The sequence below is a fragment of the Eulemur rufifrons genome, chromosome 23 (genome assembly GCF_041146395.1).
Source record: "Eulemur rufifrons isolate Redbay chromosome 23, OSU_ERuf_1, whole genome shotgun sequence".
NCBI lineage: Eukaryota > Metazoa > Chordata > Mammalia > Primates > Lemuridae > Eulemur > Eulemur rufifrons.
The window spans coordinates 11,421,128-11,439,984 of record NC_091005.1 but is presented as its reverse complement, the minus strand read 5'-3'; the positions used below and the strand labels follow the sequence as shown (position 1 = coordinate 11,439,984).

Here is an 18,857-nt window from a genome sequence, read left to right as displayed (position 1 = left end):
GGAAGCGTAGTCCCGCCCGCTCTGGGGGCGGGGCTTGGGAAGGAAATGGGCTCCACTTCCGTCCCAGGTCCTGACGACTTTGGTCTGCACCGGAAGTTCATGCGTTGCCGATGTGGTACCTTCTGACTGCGGTTTTGGTCGCTCTCTCGTTTCCACCGCTGAGTATTTGCGTCGCGCCATGGCGGTAAGGAGGATGGGTAGGGCGGGGTCCGCATCGGCCGAGTGCTCCTTGGGCCTGGAGAGTGAAAACAGAGGAAGGACATCAAGAGATGCGGGGTGGGCCAGAGGAGGGCGCCATCTAAATGCCGGACTGGAGTAGAGTGAGCCGGGAGGTTGGAGGAAGGGATGGCGGCACTGGATCATACCAGAACTAGTGCCAGAGGGGTGTGGGCGTCAGTATCAGACAGTAGTACTAGAGCAGGCCAGAGATTTGAGGGGCCTGAGGAGGATGGACTTTAGCCCAGATCTGGACTATTCCAGCGAAGGCCAGAGAGGGGCACCATCCAACTCCACTCAGGAGTGCCCCTAAAGGGGTTGTCAGCCCAAAGCTGCTTTTTACCAGGGGAGTCAGAGGAGATATTAGCCTAGGACTGGATTGTTTCAGGGCTAGGAGGAGGCGATCATAGCTGGGCGTGCTGGAAAGATGGTATGAGCTCTAGACAAGATGTACTGGAAGATGGGTGGGTATCCGAGGGATTGTGCTGGGTTTGAGCACCACAGAGACCTGGGTAAGGTGCAGATAGAACTCTGTAGCTAACTAGCTTGGTGGGGAGAGTGAGGAGCACTGTGGCAGAGAAAGGCTCTGACAGCATCTCATATCCCTCTGCAGCCCAAGGGCAAAGTGGGCACAAGAGGGAAGAAGCAGATATTTGAAGAGAACAGAGAGACCCTGAAATTCTACCTGCGGATCATACTGGGGGCCAATGTAAGTGCCTGCCTCCTTGCTTCTGTGCCCACTCATAATCCCACAGTGCTCGCCCTCTTTGGTGAGGAGTAGTGGTTTGTGACAGCCAAGGCTCCAGAAGAGAACTCCAGTTGAAAATAAATGAGAAAGATCGAGGCACAGAGAAAGTGCTGACTAGTACAAGCAAAACAGAAACCAAAAAGAAATGAGGGCATGAGTCCCAGCTTGATATGAGAGCCCTTCCCACCCCAAATACACAAGAGCTTCTTTCCTGGGCTGAGCTGGGTGTCAGAGGAGAGTCTGGGTGTTTGAGACTCAGGGAGCAGGGTTCTTCTCCCAACCCTATAAGAACATGGCTCCTTTTACAGCTTGGCCTGATTCTTAGAGTTGAAGGAGGCCCATGGTTTAGGGGTAGCTTTTGACTCCAGTTTGATCCTGTGTTTGCTTGCAGGCCATTTACTGCCTTGTGACCTTGGTCTTCTTTTACTCATCTGCCTCATTTTGGGCCTGGGTAAGTGTTTCCATCCTGGGAAGTGGATGAGTGCATAGGGTCAGTGGATGGCCTTTGAATACCCCCCATTCTTGCTTTGCAGATGGCCCTGGGCTTTAGTCTGGCAGTATATGGGGCCAGCTACCACTCTATGAGCTCGATGGCACGGGCAGCCTTCTCTGAGGATGGGGCCTTGATGGATGGTGGCATGGACCTCAACATGGAGCAGGGCATGGCAGAGTGAGTGTCCCCCACCGCCAGCCCAGGTGAGCGGCCCCAGGGTTGGGGCCCAGATAGCCCAAGACCCACAGTGACCTACAACTTGAAAAGGGTAGCAGGGAGTTAAACTGGGCCCCATGTGCTGTCTTTGGCAACCTTCCTTTTATCCATAGGCACCTTAAGGATGTGATCCTACTGACAGCCATCGTGCAGGTGCTCAGCTGCTTCTCCCTCTACATATGGTCCTTCTGGCTTCTGGTATGTGGGCTGGGGGGCTGCCAAGCAGGAGCATGTAACTCTCCCTTGTCTTTCACTCTCTCCATCTGGTTTCAACTTACCTTTTCTTTCCTAGGCTCCAGGCCGGGCTCTTTACCTCCTGTGGGTGAACGTGCTGGGCCCCTGGTTCACAGCAGACAGTAGCGCCCCAGCACCAGAGCACAACGAGAAACGTCAGCGCCGACAGGAGCGGCGACAGATGAAACGGTTATAGCCATTGACATTGTGGTCACAGGCTGCTGGGCCCTGGGTAGCTCTATCAGGCTGCATAGCCCCCATGCCTGGAGCAATGAGGGCCTAGTCCAGGGGCCAAAAGCAGTCTGAGGTATATAGGGTATACTTCAGGATATATCCTATACAGTTTTTGAATAAATGGCTTAGAATGTGGCTAATGGCTGTGTGGGTGATGAGGGACGAGGCAAGAAGAGCTAGTCCTATGCGGTTTCCCTCCTGCTATAGACCCAGCCTGCTGGGGACCTTGAAAGAAGAAAAAGCCTGTTAGTTAGCTAGGAAAACTTTATTTTGCTCCATGAGTTCAGGGAGCTCACACATATGTGCATGCACGCACACACACACACACACACACACACACGTGCACACACACAGGTAATACTGCTCAAGGCTTAGCCCCTGGACACAGAATTTTGGGGCCAGAATTCTGCTTCGGGCCCTCCTTGCTCCGTAGTCTCTTGCATTGCAGGCTGGGGTCCCACTAGGTTTCCAGGAAGCAGCACTTTCACACTTCCAGGCCGGGACCCTTGCTCAGTCCCAGTGCCTGCACCAGGTCATCTCCGAGCCCGCTTTTCAGTGTCCGTCTCACTGCAGGGACAGAGCCGGGTTAAAGAGGGTTGATGGAATTAAGGTGGGCAGTGGGGTTGTGGAGGTTACTCACAAGACTTGCGGTTGCCACGTGAACGCTTGCGTTCCCGAGCAGCTAAGGCACGAGGACTGCTCTTGGTTACTGACTGCACCAGCAGATCCATGATCTCATCTGATGTGTCACTGGGTGAACTGGAGCCTTGAGGTTCTTCTGGGGATGCAGTGGAGGGCCCCACTGCTGTGGGCATCACTGGGGAGCTGCTCTGGGCCATGCCTGAAGGCCACGTGGGAAGGTCAGGCCAAGGTGGCCCTAGAACCCATTCCCCGCCAGCAGCTTTGGGTCTTACCTCTGCTGCGGCGGCTATGTGTGGTGTCCTCAGCCTTGCTGGTCAGCAGACTCTTCATACTGGCATGACTGTCAGCATCACCCCGGCCTGGCCCACTGCCCACAGCCACTGGGATGGAGGGGTTGCTGGGGGCCTCCCCAGCCACACCTGAGAACTTTTCTGTCTGGAGAGGGAAGAAGGGTGAGCTGAGAGTAGCACAGGAAACCACGCAGGTGACAGTCAAGACCAAGACCTGGAAGGGCATCCACCTCAGTGATCATGCGTCCCCGGGTCTTGTTGCGCTCACGGTACGTGGCCCGCTTCTGCTGCTGCTGCAGCACTCGTTCCCGGCAAGTCCGATACTCAAGTGCAAACTCCCGCAGCGTGTGGCAGAACTGCATGACGCGCACCTCACGGGCTGCCTGTGGGGTGTAGCCCAGGTAGAGCAGGAAGGCATGGAACCTAGGCAGGCCGGAGTGGGAAGGGATGGTGAGTTCTGCTTTGATGTATGAGGGAGGGTGGTGGCAGTCCTGCCTCTCTGGCCCATGCCCCTACCTGTTGCATACACGGCGGTGCACTACCTTCAGCATGGCAACACGGCGGGCACACTGGGCCAGGAAGTGGGTGAGGCGGGCACGCAGGGCTGGGGCCAGCTCATGCTTGGCCAGGCCCCGAAGACTCTCCTCAACTGCCCGGCTCCGGCGCTCCAGCTGCCCCAGGTTCTCAGTTAGCTGCTCAAAGTCCACCTGGAAAAGCAAGAGGGTATACATGTCCCCGCCATAGATAAGATACTGACTGAAGCTGCCTCTGTGCCAGGCTGGCCAGCCTGGGTGCTAGGGACACAGCTGAGACCTAGCTCCTGTTCTCCAAAAACTCACAGTCTAATGCAAGAGACAGACAAGTCCATTTGATCCAATGGAGGACAGAGAAGGTTTCTTGGAGGAAGTGGCAGCTAAACTGAAACCCAAAGACTGGGTAGGTGTGGCCAGGCCAATAGAAGAGAGTTTCTGGCAGAGGACATTGCTCACACACCTGTAGCCTGAGCTGGTGGAGCTACCCAAATCGGGAGAAGTGGGAGGAGCAAGGCCCAGGAAGCAGCGCTCCCTTGTACCCTGGCCAGTCTTAGTTGAATCTCTCGTGGGTGCTTACCTTGGCGCAGCGGGTCAGAGCAGGGATTTCTGAGTAGAGGTCGGAGGAATCAGGCCGGGTCTGGAGCACCAGGGAGCAGAGATGGTGCAACAGTGACTGCCGACGCACCGTGTCCTTTACCTCTGACACCTTCTCCAGGTAGCTCAGCTCAAAGCCACTGCTCTGAAAGGACCTCGTCTGAGCCTCGCCCTGGCTGGCTCCAGAGCCCTGACCCCCAGTCCTCATGAGCTCTCACTCACCTGGGAGCCATTGAGGAAGTTGCCCACAGCTAGCAGGGTAGCCAGGATGCAGCGGAAGGTGGCATTCTGTACCAGCTGTTCCATGCCCACTTTCAGGTCAAACAGTGGCTCAGCAATTTCCTGGTGTAGGGGACAAGGGACTCTTAGACTACGTGGGCATCATGCTCACCTGTCCCCACTGCCTGTCCCACTCCATGAGCCAGGTACCCGCTCCATGCTGTCATAGTCCAGCTTGAAGGCCCAGAGTTGTAGGCGGGCAGCCAGGCCCCCAATGGAGGCAAGAGTCATCAGGAAGTTCTCGGCTGGGCCCAAGGGTAGGTCAGGGTTGGCCAGCTGGGCTTCCTCGATCTTCTGCCGCTCTTCTTCAGTGGGCATCATGGTCAGTAGCTTCTGAGGATGCAGCCACCACCCAACGTGGGACCCTCAGTGCAGGCCTGAGGCCTCAGGCATTGGTCTTGACCCCCCTCCCCAGGTCATCTAGGGGAGCCCCAGGATCTAGGGAATGCCCTGCAGAAATGCCAAGCCCATGCCAAACACTGGAGGGGCAGGAAACGCCACTGACCAAAGGAGAGGGCCAGGCCTCCCTCCTCCCTCCTGCATGCATAGATGGGTATCCCTACCTCAATGCCATCCTTGCTGACAGCAAACTCATCAAAGTTGAGCAGGGCAGCCTTAATGACGTGTACAGGTGGTAATGTTGTCAAGCCAATGTTGATGGCATTGCTGCGCTTGGGGTCCAGCACTGTGGTCATTGTCCGGCGGCCCTCACCAGCTTTCTGCAAGGTTGGGGGAAGGGCAGTGTGATTAGCTGGGCAACAATCTACGAGGGCACTCCAGGGTACTCTAAATGGCCAAATGATCCCACGAATCTGGGATGTGTAAGGCATTGGGATGAAATTAGATTCTAGTTAAGGCCCTGCTGATTCCTTGTTAGGAGACCTCAGACAAGTCCCTATGCCTTTCTTTGCCTCAGTTTCCTCAGGTAGGAAACAAATGACTAGCTCCAACAGCTCAGACCCTTGAGCTATGATTCCCTCCCACCTCAATGGGGGCTACTTGGGAGATCAGTGCATTGACCTTGGAGGGCAGCACATCCTTGGCACGGGACTCAAACAGGTGTTCCAGCCGGGCTGTGTCCACCGAAACAGGCTCCAGTGAGGCCCACAGGGTGGGGCATGGCCCAAAGCGACTTCCAGAGCCTCCGCAGCCCCCAGCCAGCTTTAGTTCACGCCAGAAGAGTTTTACTGTCTTCCTCTTGGTGGGGAGAGCTGGGCCATCCGTTGCTGAGGGGGGAAGAGGGGCAGCCAGGGGTGGAGGTGGTGGGAAGGGGCCCTTGATGGGTGGGGGAGGTGGGGGAGGTGGAGGTGGAGGGCCTCCAGAGAGTAGGGGCAGTGTGTGTGGTGGGGGTGGGACCCCTTCCACGGCTTCCACAGACTCCATGTTCAGCATGTCCTGGTCTTCATCTTCTCCCAGATCTGAGAAGTCCAGGTCCCCAATGCAGAGCCTGGGTACACGGGAAGGGATCTCCCGAATGGGCTCAGCCTTGGGGCTTGGTGGTGTCAGTGGCTCCTTGGGCTCTGGCTCAAGGCTTCGTTGGGCCCGGAGCAGGACTCGGGGGACAGGGCTCTGAGGTGTTCTGGGTGCAGGGGCTTTCTCTGGGGAGTCCCACAGTTCCCGGATTTCTAGAAAAAGGGAAGAAGCTATCAGTGTCATGCCCTTGGTGGGGCAACAGAGGAGCAGGGGTGGATTCTGCCCACCCACCTACTCACCTGGGTGTCCATCGGCCTCCTCAGGCATGGCCTCAGCCAGTGCCTCTGCCCGGCCCTGGGCCAGTGCAGCCTGCTTCTCTGTTTCTGCTGCTGCCACATTCTCCAGGAACCGGGCTCTGAGGGCAGGTACTTGTCAGTGATGGTGTCTGACATAACCCAGTCCAGGTGCACATGCCTTGCTGAGCCCCAAACTGGACTCTGCCCCAAACTGCAGGCTCACACAGACACACAGGGAACAGTCCATGCGCCGAGCAGACCCAGAACCTGCCCCTCCAAGGCCAGCCCCTATTCAGTCCTCCACATCTGGAGAGGGTTACTGCCAACCCAGCATTCTCAGGTGAAAATACAGGGAGAAGTTCTACTTAACATCCATCTTGCAACCTTGTTGCTATTCATGTCCACTGTCCTGATTCTAGATAAGGACTTTCAGAGCAGGGGAAAGGGACAGCTATCCCAATGAGCATATCAGCTATCCTCCCTTGGCATGTCTGACAGCTTCTGAGAGCTAAGGCCTATGTCTAGAAAAGGGCCTGGCCCTCAGTTTATGTTGAAATAATGAATGTGATCCAGTGTTTCTTTTCTGGCCCCTCCAGCCTCTGTCAGCTGTCAGTCCCTGCCCTTCCCTGAGCCTTAGGCTGTCCTCCACCCCACACCACATGGCACCCTAGATCCTTCCTGCCCCATTCCTGAGCTGAGGACATGGAAGCATGGGCCCCAGGTTGGGCATCTACATCCCCATGTCTGGTCTAAGCTGGTAATGTGTCACTATCAAAGCAAGAGACCACTATAACCCCAGTGAAGCACTTCCCAGGGCTTAGTCCTTGGGTTACCAAGAAGACATAAGACTTCTTATGAGAGGATGGGCCTGAGAATCCCCCAGCTCTGGCTGCACTGGGCATGTTGAACCCCTGCCGGGGGAAGCAGTGCTGAAGCCCTAAGCACATGGCAGGCCTGCAGGCTGGCCTCTGTACTTACTCCAGCCTGGCCTGCCCAGTAGGGGACTGGGGGACAGGTGGGCTCTCAGGGGCCCTGGGTAGGGGGATGAGAGGAAGAGATGGTAACTGTGATGCCACCTCCACCCCAAGGCCCACTTGTTCACACCCACACATAGCTGGGCAGTGACATTAGGGGTTCCTTCTCAGCCACGGTGGGAAGAGGAGGGGGTGGGGGAGAGACTGACAGGAAGCAGGACAGGGTGCAGTAGGAGACAAAGACTTCTGTGGTCATTTCATCAGCTGAAAAAAAAAAAAAGACAAAGAGCAGAACAAGTGGCAGAAACAGAAAGACAGAAAGGGGGTAGAGAGACAGATGACAAGAGGCAAAGACGAGAGGAATGTCAGAAGGAGATAAAGAGAAGCCGCAAGAGGAGGAGGTCCAGTAAGAGCCGACCCCATGTCCCAGCGGTCACTTACCAAACGGGAGCAGTTTGGTGAAGTCTGGAAAGAGAGAGAGAGAAAGCACGCGTTTGGGCAGAGGAGGCTAAGGGCCCGTGGAGGGGCGCAAAGTGGAGGGACAGTTGGAAAAAGGACTCCGAGAATGGCCTCTATCTCCCTACTTACTTGTAGATGCTCCTCTCACAGGAGCTGTCAGCTGAGGATGCCACAGAGGTGGTAGGAAAGAGGTTCACCGAAGTGCTGAGGCCAGAGGGAGGGCACACAGGGCTGGAGGTGGGGCCTGTCAGTAGGTCAGGGCCCGTGGAGGAGGTGGGGCCTGTGGGGCTGGAGGTGGGACCTGTCAGCAGGGGGCGGGGGGCAGGGCCAATAGAGGAGGTGGGGCCCATCAGTGGGGTGGGGCTGGAGGCGGGATCTGTCAACAGGGAAGGGCCAATGGAGGGGGTGGGGTCCATCGGTGGGGCGGGGCCGGCGGGGCCTGTGTGCAGCCAGGGTCAGGCCTGGCAGATCCACCCCACCCCACCCACTGAAGCTTGTACTTACCCAGGTTCCGGGGTGCGCACTGGACAGCCCCCGCCTTCCAGAGATCTGCGGCTCCTTTTGCCCTCCTCCGAAGAAGGCTTTCGTCGCTCTCGCCGCCCACCCATGGCTGCAGTCTCCTCGATGTCTCCATCCTCCAACTTCAGGGCGTTCTAAAAGGGGTGGGTCAGGATGTGAGCAAGTAGTCGAGGCCCACATAAGTGGGGGGGGGCGCACTGGGGAACTGCACCTCTCTCCCCCCTCACCCCAGTCCCACTGAGAGCCTGGTGACAGGCCCACCTCATAGAGCACAAGCTGCGTGCGCAGGTCTACATCAGTGCCTGCGGTGCCCAGGTGGCGCTGGACCAGTGCTTCCATGCCCTGCTGCTCCAGCGCATCTGTCACGTCGTAGAAGGAGTCCTGGTCCGGGAGTGCTGCCAGCGTCTGGAGGGTGGGGATAGGAAAACAAGTATGAGGCTGATGCGGACCAGAGGTCAGGAGTCCAAGAGGCCCAGAGTTGGCATCTGGTCCTCTCCCATACCTTGTTTATGAGGGTGACAGCATACACCAACAGCTCTGGGTCAGCACCATTCTTCTCCTCCAGGATGCACACCAGATTGGCCCAGGGAAGGGCACCTGTCACGCAGAAAGAAGAGCAGTCATAGGAGGACAGGTAGGAGAGAGAACTTGGATGGGTGGGGGAGGGAGGGACAGTCTCTGACCGGTGGTGCTGGCCACAGAGTTGACTGCACGGATGAACAGCGGTGCATTGTTTTCAGAGTATTCCACAAACACCAGCAGCAGCTTCAGGGCTGTCTTCACCACCAAGCGGGACTTGGGGGAGAGATTACCACATATGAGAGGGGCTTGAGCCAGACCTGTGCCAGCTCCTCCTGGGGAGGAGAAGGGCTCCTGGCGCTGGACCCAGAGAATAGGGCCTAGGCAGAAAGACCCTGGCTCCAGGCTTAGGCACTCAAGTGCCTTCTAGGCTTAGAGGGGCCTCAGGCTCACTCCATTCCAGTCCACTTTGCAGAAGAGACTGAGGCCCAGGGAAAAGCATGCATGGCTGGGTGGAAGGCCACTTACCAGGCTGGCACATAGTGTGTATAGCCACTGCACAGTCTCACTGTGGGCCACCACCCCCAGCATCCCGTCCACAAAAAGCATCAGCTGGCCCAGTGCTGGGAAGACAGGGATGAGAAGAAGTCAGTGAGGCTCCCTGGGGCAGAGCTCATGGGGGAGGGCTGGGGCTGACCTCGAAGGATGTAGCTCTGGTAGTTGTGGTCAGCAGCAGCACCCACACGGATCAGGCAACTCAGCCCCTCTGAGTGTACAAATTCAGGCACCAGGTCCTTGTCCTCCTGGGGGTACCATGGGGGAGTTTAGGGAGGTGTGGGCTGGACATCCACCCCCAGCCCGCCTCTGGGTCTCACCTGGAAAATCTGCTTCAATGAGAAGAGGGAGCGGCGGAGCTCAGGGCCACTGGAGCCATATAACTTTTCTGCAAGGGGTAGATGGGTATGAAACTCTCAAGGAGACATTGACACAATGTCTTCTTCTACTAGGACAGAGCCACAGTCCTCCACCAAAGAATATTCTAGTATTCTCAATCGCTGACTTTGGGCATCCCCTATTGTGGTCTAGCTGTGGCATCAGCCCTGGCATTGGAAGGAGAGGTCAGGATAGGGAAGGGAAGGGGCACATCCAGTCTCTGATCTGCTCTGCCCACTGTCTAGCACAGGCCTGAAAGAAACTGGGCCAACTGGGCTGGGGGGTAGGGAGAGGGGGGCTGCTGGACACTGATGCCTTCACACACTCACCCAAGATGGCATTGACCCTCACGGAGAGCTGGGTCCGCAGGATCAGCGTGGGCTTCCGCCCTTTGCTGGAATCAAGGAGCCTAATCAGCAGCTCATTCCTCAGCATCCCTCCCCCAAAGCCAAGGCCAAAGACCTCCACATGCCAACCTTGGCCTAGCTCTTTCCTCTCCAACTGCTCCTCTAAAGGCCCAAGGGTTGGCCAGACAGGAGGGTTGGTGCAAACACAGGTATCTCAGGTATGTGGAAAAGCCCTTTGCTCCCATCCTGGGCAGCAGGTAACACTGGCCAGGCTTTGAGATTCCCCTGGCACAGTTCACTGGGCCAGGTGACCCATGGCCCAGGCTAGACATTGAGTGTCTCAGCTGCTGACACCTAAGCCAGCCCCTGTGGTGAGGGCAAGGGTAGGAGCCAGCCTTGCCTCCTTGGCCCCATCAGCTCTGACCTTATCTCTTCATAGAAGCCTTCCAGCATTTCCCGCTGCTCTTCCAGGCACAGCTCGGGGTCCAGGTAGTATCCAGAGGGAGACACTTGCAGGGCACAGTCCTCCAGCTGGGGGCAAAGGGAACAGCTCTGAGACCTTCCACACAACATTAGAATATCCAGACACTAACTAGTCTCCTTCCCCACCATGTTCTCTGGCTCCAGGCACCCTATCTGTCTTGCTCCTTGCCATATCTGCACAGCCTAGCATAGCACCTGGCACACAATAAGTGCTCACTAAACAACTGTTGAGCTAAGGAACACAAAAGAGGAAGGGGAATGGAGAGAAGGTGGGAGGAAGTTCCTGCCTTTGAGGAAGCTCATAGCCCCATGGGGTGATAAGCTGCAGCCACAGAACATTAAAGCCCCGAAACGAAATACTCCTAAGACAGTGAAGAGTGGGGACTGTTCTGAAGACGCCCCAGTCCCTCCAGACCTCTGGGTCTTTGCCCTCCCCCGAAGGGGGCTACAGTTATAATGGTCCTAAATGGAGCTCAAAGGTCCCCAAGGGGCCTATTAAAAACCACATTTTGGCCGGGCGCGGTGGCTCATGCCTATAATCTGCACTCTGGGAGGCCAAGGTGGGAGGATAGCTCGAGGTCAGGAGTTCGAAACCAGCCTGAGCAAGAGTGAGACCCCGAGACCCTGTCTATACTAAAAATAGAAAAATTAGCCGGGCATTGTAGTCCCAGCTACTCAGGAGGCTGAGGCAGGAGGATCACTTGAGCCCATGAGTTTGAGGTTGCATTGAGCTAGGATGACGCCACTGCACTCTACCCAGGGCAACAAAGCGAGACTCTGTCTCAAAAAAACAAAAACTCAGATTTTAGGGTCTCAGTCATTTACAGTAGGACCCCCAAACCTGCATTTGTAACAGGAAGGCAAGTGTTCCATCCATGTGTCCACTCCCCATGTTTCCCTCCCACTTGAGCCTGTCTGTCTTCCCCACACTCCCGTACCAGGCATGGCACTTGGCCTCTGAAGAAGTACCTCTAGAGAGGGCCTGAGTGAGGTGACTCCAGTGAGTCTGAGGGCAGCACTCTACCTCTGCAGGACACCTCCCCCATAGCACAGTGCAGGCATGTGGGCTCAGCAAAGTCCCCTTGACTTGAGTGGCTTAGGCCCTTGAGGTAGTACCTAGACCAAGGGAGAGCCCACCTCTGGAGAGGCCAGGGGTCTTCCAGTCTCCATCTTACTGGGCAAGTCAACCCCAACATTTATCCTGCTCTTTGGTCAGCCCTGCCCTGCTCTGGACCCAGCCCAGGGGCTTCCAGCTGCCCTGGGTCCCCTGGGAGATGGAGAGTCTAGCTCCTGCCCTTGCCTCTGTTTAGCACCCCTGCTCATGCCTCAGAGCCTGACCTGGTTCCTTCCCGGCAGTTCAGCCTGTGGGCCCTTTGGTGGCCCCCCCGCCTGGGACATAGGACATAGGACAAACACTCTAGCCTGTTCTGTCCCACTTCCTGCCTGGCTGCCTGCCCTCTCTTGGGTGCCTTGGCGAGCCTGGCCTCTCACCCCTCCCTGGGAGCAGAGTCATCTTCTCCAGGGCTTACTGGGAACAGGCCTGAGAGGGGGCAGCAAGGCCTTAGGGCTGGGGTATCTCATCCAGGGTCAGCTCAGCTGGGGGCAGCTCCACGTTCCTCCTGGTCCCTCTTCCCACATGGTGACTCAGCAGCCTATCCACCCCACCCCCATCCAGGCACAGCCACATCTCCCTCCACTTTAGACTGGAGGATTCTGGGACCCTAGAGGAACAAACATCCTCCAGAGCCACAACCCCCCCAGGAATCCCCCCACATCACACACATAAAGAACAGCTCATTCATTCAAACATTCACAAACCAGGCTGGTTTTAGGTGCAGAGGACGTAGCAGAAACCAGACGTTGTCTGTGTCTTCCCTTCCTTTCAGCCCAGTGGGAGAGACAGACAGGCTTGACTCAGAAAAAGCTCACAAGTAAATATCAAATCACAACTTCCATGGGTGCTAAGAAAGGGAAGTGGCGGAATGCCATAAAGGTAAACACAGGAGGGGTGATTGTATTGCGCCTGGTAACTGCTTACACACCTAGGGACATGGCCAGGTCTGTGCTCACCTGCGACACAGGCCAAAGCAGCACAGCCACAGAAGGGCCAGGCCCCCCACACTGTCCTCCCTGCGTGAACACTTGCATGCTCAGTCCCAAGCAGGCAGAGAATAGCCCTCTCCTTCTAGGACACCCAGGTGCCTACGTCCATTTGGGGCAGGGTCCTGAAGGCTAAATGGTCCACTTTCCTAGCCTCGTCAGCTGAGCAAGTTGAACCCTCTCCCTCCATGATGGCGGCAGTGGCCCTTCTAGCCACTTTACCTGTGTCCAATCCTGTCAGGGCCCAATTTCTGGGCAGGAGGTCCAGGGGTAACAGCCAATTCAATGCCTTCAGGACAGTGTCCCCCCACCCCCAGCTGTCTGTCCTGGGTGGAGGTCCAGGTGGGGTGGGTTGGCTAGGGTCACACAAGCAGCACAGGGGGTTGGTGAGGGAGACTTTCTGCCGGCAGGATGGTGCTTGTCCCTCACACTCCTGGCCCCTTCCTGGGGTCACCATTCTGAAAGCCAAACCTCTGGGCCTTGTTTCTCACACCCTGGGGCTGGGCCAGGCCTGAGTAAGCCCAAAGCCTGGTCCCTGCTGACAGTGCTTAGGGCCAGCACATAGTACGGCCCACGTCCTTGACTCCTTCCCAGCTCTTGTCTTCCTCACTTCTCTGGTCTGTCCCCTTGCATTCTTCCCAGGCTGTCCCTCACTTCGGCCTCTGGCCCACTTTTCTCTTGACTCTCCAGTCTCAGGCTTTCTTGGCAGCCCCAAACCAGCTGGTTATTTATGGTTTTATATGTAGGGTCAAGCTTAGGGGACAATGGTGTCTATTCCCCAATATTTTTTATAGCAGTGTAATCAGGTGACAATGAACATGCCAGGGGGAGGATACAAGGAAGAAGGAAAAGAGGCAGAATTACATGCTGAAGGATTTTTTTTATAAAATAATTGTTTAACTGTCTCTTTTGTCTCCTTTCCTATAAACACAGGACCCTTTTTTCTGAAGACCCTCCTTGCTTCTTATCATGGGTCTCCAACTAGACTGCAACTTCCTGGATGAGATGACATGGATGGGCCTTGGGGAGGGAAATCCACATTTGTTATGCCTCTTCTGGGCCAGGCTCAGCGCTGCCTATTTCATTTGATAATCCTTTTACAGGTGAGGACACCAAGAATCAGAAATTCAGTGAATAGCCCCAGGGTATAAAGCCAAGAACAGAACCAGAGCTAACTGACCCAGACCTTGGGTGGATGGGCCTTGGAAGTGCTCCAGGGAACCCTGGAGTGCAGGTGGAGTGAGGCCTGGGGCCTGCAGGATTGCCAAGGGCTGGAGACCAACCCTCAGCTTTCTGGACTCAGCAAATACCCCAAACTGGTCCTCCCAGTTCCAGCTAGGGAATGAGAAAGAACACAACCCCCCACCCCCCTTCCTGTACCTGCTAAGGTAACAATGCCTACCTCTGCCAGGACCTAGGTCCTAGGGTCCCTCACTAGGCTACAGCTCAGCCATTCTAACCCAGAATGACTAGAAGACAAGCTGGCCCTAGGGAAGGCTGGGAGGAGGTCGCAATTTACACCCAATTCCCAATCTTCTACAATCTCCCAAAGAGACTCCCATAGCGGGGAGCTAATGAGCTTAGTTCATCATCAGAGAACCCTACTGTCCCTTTAAGAATCCTTGGGGACCCCTTCAATTAGCTCCTATCCCAACAGGTCAGGTTCACCCTTAAGCCCCCTTGCCACAGGGGCCCCTAAGGGGTAAACAGAGGCTAGAGAGTGTTGGGGAAAACATTCTGGGATAGTGCCACCTCTGCCCTACTCTGATTTTTAGTCACAGCTGGGGAGACAAGGTTGCTAGTAATAACCAGGTTTCTAGGGCTATCCCTGCTGCCAGGAGGAAGGGGCTTCTCTGGTCTGTGCAGTAGGGTCAGAGAAGCACCCCAGGTCCCTCTGCCTAGAGCCCAGGGAGAAGTCACTGCTATCCCAGACATGGCAGGACCTTTGGATCTCAGAGAGAAGCTCCTGAGGCACTTCCCAGAAGAGAGGGTAGAACTGGGTTATCTCTGGATTAGGAGATGAGAGGGGGGAGAGAGAGGGACACATTCTCCTCTGGGACAAGGGCAGGTCCCTGGGCTGGGAAAGCCTCTTGCACAGAGGGGAGGAAGATACTCCTGAGTTCCTCTGGGGACACTAGGCTTGGCCCATAGCACTGCCAGGCTCCCCCCAACCAAGCAGGGCCGGGAGATGAGTCACATGCTCTGGCCAGGAGCTTCCTCCTAGACACGGAGGAAATGAGCAAAGCTTTCTCAGACCTGAAAGCTCTTTAAAAAGGAAGCCCCCAGGGGAACTCTAGGGGATAGGCCCAGCCCAAAGGGTTATGTGGGTGGAGCCCCAGCAAGAAAGTAGGCTGGCCTCTGTATATCCCCAAGGAGGAAGCAGGGTCTGTAGGGATGATGGGGGCCAGTGCCCAGAGAAGGAGGGCAGAGGCCACTTGGCTGTGTCCTGTCCCCTGCTAGACATCTGTGCATAGGATGAAACAGTGAGTAGAGAACTCCTTCCTCTTCTGCCCTACAGCTTGGGACAGGGATGCCTGGATTTCTGGGCCACCTCTCCCCTCTAGAGGGCTAGCGAGGCAGGCCTGAGTCATGTCTGTCTCTAGGGCACCCACTTATAGGACTTGGGGAGGAACCAGCTGTTGACATTTCCTGCAAGGAGGGGCCCTGCTCCCCCTCCCTCTGCTCACTGATGTCCCTGCCCCTGCCCTATTCTCAGCCCCTCTTCCTCCAGCCTTCTATTCTGGGGCTGTGGTCACAGTTTATATTTGGGAAGAGCACATCACAGTGCATCTGACCATTCCTGGCAGAGCTGCCAGCCCCAGGGAGTCCTGGCTTCAAGGGCTGTGGTAACCTAGTGTGCCCTGCTCCCATATCCCTGTGGGGGAGGGGAGGCAGGCCCGCGGTACTCCAGGTGGGAGAACATAACAAGGGGGAGACCAGGAAGGACTGAGTTGGGGGTGGGGAAGTTACATTCTCCACCCCAGCTCAGTAGAGTCCTCAGCTAGGGAGCAGAGAACAGAGGGCAGACAACCTGGTGGGGTGGGGTGGAGTAGGGAGATGGGTCTTTAAATGAGGGCGAGAGGGGATGGTTCTGAGCCTCTTTCCTGCAGCTTATCTCCCAGGCCTGCCCCCAACTGTGAAGAGGGGTATAAGGCCTAGGTCCAGTCCTACAGTGTCAGGATGGGAGGATTACTATCTTCTCTCTAGTGCTCCAGCCTTACTTCAGGACCAGGAGGACCAGGAGTTCCAGGAGGCTGGAAGCGGAACCGCCTCAGCTCAGCATTCTTTCTCCCCGGCCCCCATTCTGAATGGGAGGTGGCCTCTGGCTGCACCCGCTTCTTCCAGGCCCACTTCAGTGTGCCCCTCCGAATACAGTAGGACAAGCGGGGGCTGCATCCAAACTCTGGAGGTGAGCAGTTGTGCTGCAGGCTTCCAGCCATGGCCTTGAAGCCAGGGTTCTGCCCGGACACGCGCCACTCCCCAGGCCAATAGTCTCACCACCCCTCCCGCCAGGGCTCGGAGGCGGGGCTGGCTGCGGCGCGAGGAATGCAGGCTGGGGGCCCGGCGCCCGGGGCACATTCCAGGGGAGACCCCGGGCCCAGGGGGCAAGTTTGCGCAACTCGGCGCCCAGCTGAGGTTGGGAACAGGGGCGGGCACCCCCCCAACTCTCTCTCCTTATCCCCACCACTTGGAGCCTTCTGACTGGCGGGGAGCCCCGGGGATCGGGGGTGGGTGGCAGTGCGCCTCCCAGAGTCCTGGCCCGGAAACAGCGCGCCGGAAAGGGCTGCCTGCGGGGGGCTGAGGGCGGCGAGCAGGAGGGAAGAGGAGGTAGAGCCGGCCATCTGGAAAAGGGCCTTTTCCCGCACTGTGCACAAGTCTGCTTTGGGGCGGCGGCAAACTAGGGCAGACCGGCGGTTTAAAATTAGCCGGGCCCTCCCTCTCACTTCCCGGCGCGGGCCGACGGGCTGCGGGTGTACGGGGTGGTGGGGGCGGTGACTCAAAGGGCTTTTCCACTCGTGCAGCCTCCTGCGCTCGGCGTATCCCGGGCCAGGCCGCTTCCCGGGACTCCCCTTACCCCGTGAAGTCTCCTCAGCCGGCACTCCCCGGCCGGGCTCCCACCTGCAGGGGCAAGAATATCCGACAGGACCCAATCTAGCTTCCAGACACCGCTGGAAGCCTTTGCCACCTCCAGTGGCCCGCCCCGGACCCGCCCCTCCTCCTGGTCCCGCCCTCAGCTCACCTGAAGCAGGTGGAAGCTGGTCCCTCCTCAGCTCCGCCTCCAGGGTCCGCTACAGCCCGAATAGCTCCGGTCACCCTGCCCAAGGCAGCCACCCTGGCAGACCGGCAGCGACTGGACCCCCGAGCACCTCCCAGGTGGGCCTCACTTCGAGGGGCAGCCAGGGTGGCGCAGACCACAAGCTTCTATCACCCCTCTTCAGTTTCCCTTCAACTTAAGAGGGGCCCCTTGCTGCCGAGATCGCGTGAACCCGAAGACCCCAGACCAAGACTTTTCGGCAGGAGAGCAGAGCACTCGCTCCAGCCTCTCCCCAAGGGGTACCCCCCACCGGCTTTCATGGTGCCGACCCTGAACCCCCGCTCGCCCCAACCTTTCTCCAGCCCCTCTCACCTTGAGCGGCGCCCCCAGCAGGCGGTGCAGCGCGGGAATCTGTGCACCCAGGGGCAGCGCCCCGTCCAGGCTGCAGGTGGGGGCCCGACGCGGTTCCGGGAAGTTGGCACATGCGAAGGGGTCGGTGTCTTCCAGGTACTGCACTCTCACGGTCACCACTGATACCGGCTCCCCGTCCCCGCGGTCTTCCTCGCCCGCCATGGCTCTGCCACCGGCTTGCGCCGCGCGCCTCTGGGTCCCGGCCCGGCTGCCGCTTCTCCTCAACTACACTGAAGCTCTGCTGTTTGGGCCGGGCCGGGCCGGACGCGGTGGAGGGGCGGAGCTAGACAGAGGCGGGGCCGAGGAAGGGGGTGGAGCCAAGATTAGTCCCCGAATGCGCGCGTGGGGTAATCACTGCCAGAGGCGGGGCTTGTGTAAGCCACTCAGAGGGCCCAGTGGGAATCCCGTTAGTGCACTGGCTAGGAGGGCGGGAAAACCCGAGCTCGCGCCCCGCCTCCCCCGCGGGGAGGCTTTCTTTTGAGCTTGGGTAGGGGAGGCTGCGTTCTCTGTGAGGGAGTGTTAGGGCAGGGGGGCCGAAGTTTCTTTAGTTAGTGGTCGGCCAGGTCTCCCTCAGTTTAGAGACAAGATAGCCCTAATTCCTTCGGTTTGAAGGATGAGTGGATGTTTCCCTCATTTGGGGAACGCAGTGAAAAGAGTCCCTTTCAGTTTGGGGCAAAAAGTGAGAATAGCTTTCACTCAGTTTGAAGGAAGAGGTGGGATCAGTTCCCTTTAGTTGTGGGAAGAAGAGCGACGGATGCCCTTCAATTTTCTGCGAAAAGAATGAGTCAGCTTGAGGGGGTAGAACAGGTAGAACATATTCCCCTCAGTTTTGAGGAAGAAGTGGGATGGGTGCCCCTCAGCTTGAATGAAAAGTGGCGATTATCCTCCTTTGTTTGGGGTGAGATAAGCTGAATGCCCTTCAGATTTGTGGAAAAAGTTGGGTGGAACCCGCCTGATTTGAAGAGAATCAATAGGCTGAGTTTTCCATAGGTTCCCTTCAGCTTTACGGAAAAGGTGAGAATCGTTTTCTGTATGTGAGGGAAAGGGAGGGCCGGATGCCCCTCGATTTGGGACATGAAGAGGAACAGCCTCATCTTCCGCCTGGAATGAGCTGGGCTCAGTTTGGGTCTTGGGATTTCTGGCGACGTTGGGGGCAGCGTCGTCCACCACCGCCTTATGAGAGAGCCATGCGCGTGCGCAGCTCTGGCCCGGGAGGGGGCCGATAGGGGTCCGAGGCTTGAGAGGGCGGCGCGGAAGGCGGCCGAGCACCGCCCTCTGGCGTCTGCACCCGGCCGCGCCGGGCCGCAGCCTTGGCACCAGGGGCGGGCTGCAAACTGCCGAGCCGCACTTGCCGTGAAGGAGCCGCGCCCCGCAGCGGACCCCAGCCCCTCTCGCGGTGGGCTGCCCCCGGAGAGCCGAGGGCGCTCACCTCTCTGAAGCCGGTGGGGACGGTTTTGGGGGTGCCGACTGGAAGGAGTAGGTTGCGGGACTTGGCGCAGGGCTGTACCGGGGAATTTCCGGAGCTGGGACAGGTTTGGGGGTAAGAAGGAGGGGTCCCGACTACGGGTGTCCAGAACAGAATCTCGGAGCCCGAACCTGGCTTGTAGGTATCGCAGCCGGGATTGGGGGGAGCGAGCCCCACGTGCCTGTGACGCGGGGGCGCCCGGTA

At 57.6% G+C, this 18,857-nt stretch overlaps 2 protein-coding genes across 4 annotated transcripts; one reads left to right on the top strand and one right to left on the bottom strand.

Moving 5' to 3' along the window:
* The first annotated feature begins 91 nt into the window (after window positions 1–91).
* On the top strand, window positions 92–2,276 carry TMEM208 (transmembrane protein 208). Its single transcript, XM_069456430.1, has 6 exons — window positions 92–184; window positions 830–925; window positions 1,356–1,415; window positions 1,498–1,634; window positions 1,787–1,871; window positions 1,966–2,276. Exons 1-6 carry the CDS (start codon window positions 179–181, stop codon window positions 2,101–2,103), a joined length of 522 nt encoding a protein of 173 aa, XP_069312531.1. The 5' UTR covers window positions 92–178; the 3' UTR covers window positions 2,104–2,276.
* A 122-nt stretch (window positions 2,277–2,398) lies between these two features.
* Window positions 2,399–17,389, bottom strand: FHOD1 (formin homology 2 domain containing 1). Of its 3 annotated transcripts, XM_069456720.1 has the most exons (24): window positions 17,150–17,389; window positions 10,364–10,470; window positions 9,922–9,986; window positions 9,535–9,602; window positions 9,357–9,462; window positions 9,188–9,282; window positions 8,824–8,935; window positions 8,643–8,737; window positions 8,402–8,545; window positions 8,126–8,274; window positions 7,751–7,984; window positions 7,604–7,627; window positions 7,167–7,220; window positions 6,192–6,307; window positions 5,500–6,104; window positions 5,043–5,198; window positions 4,630–4,812; window positions 4,423–4,542; window positions 4,184–4,345; window positions 3,590–3,780; window positions 3,304–3,496; window positions 3,056–3,218; window positions 2,782–2,982; window positions 2,399–2,708 (listed from the first exon to the last, which is right to left on the bottom strand). In XM_069456720.1, exons 1-24 carry the CDS (start codon window positions 17,348–17,350, stop codon window positions 2,626–2,628), a joined length of 3,627 nt encoding a protein of 1,208 aa, XP_069312821.1. In that variant the 5' UTR covers window positions 17,351–17,389; the 3' UTR covers window positions 2,399–2,625. The 3 variants fall into 3 exon arrangements, with proteins under 3 accessions (XP_069312821.1, XP_069312822.1, XP_069312824.1); XM_069456721.1 differs by lacking the exons at window positions 7,167–7,220; window positions 7,604–7,627; XM_069456723.1 differs by lacking the exons at window positions 7,167–7,220; window positions 7,604–7,627 and having other exon boundaries at window positions 7,751–7,909.
* Window positions 17,390–18,857: the final 1,468 nt, after the last annotated feature.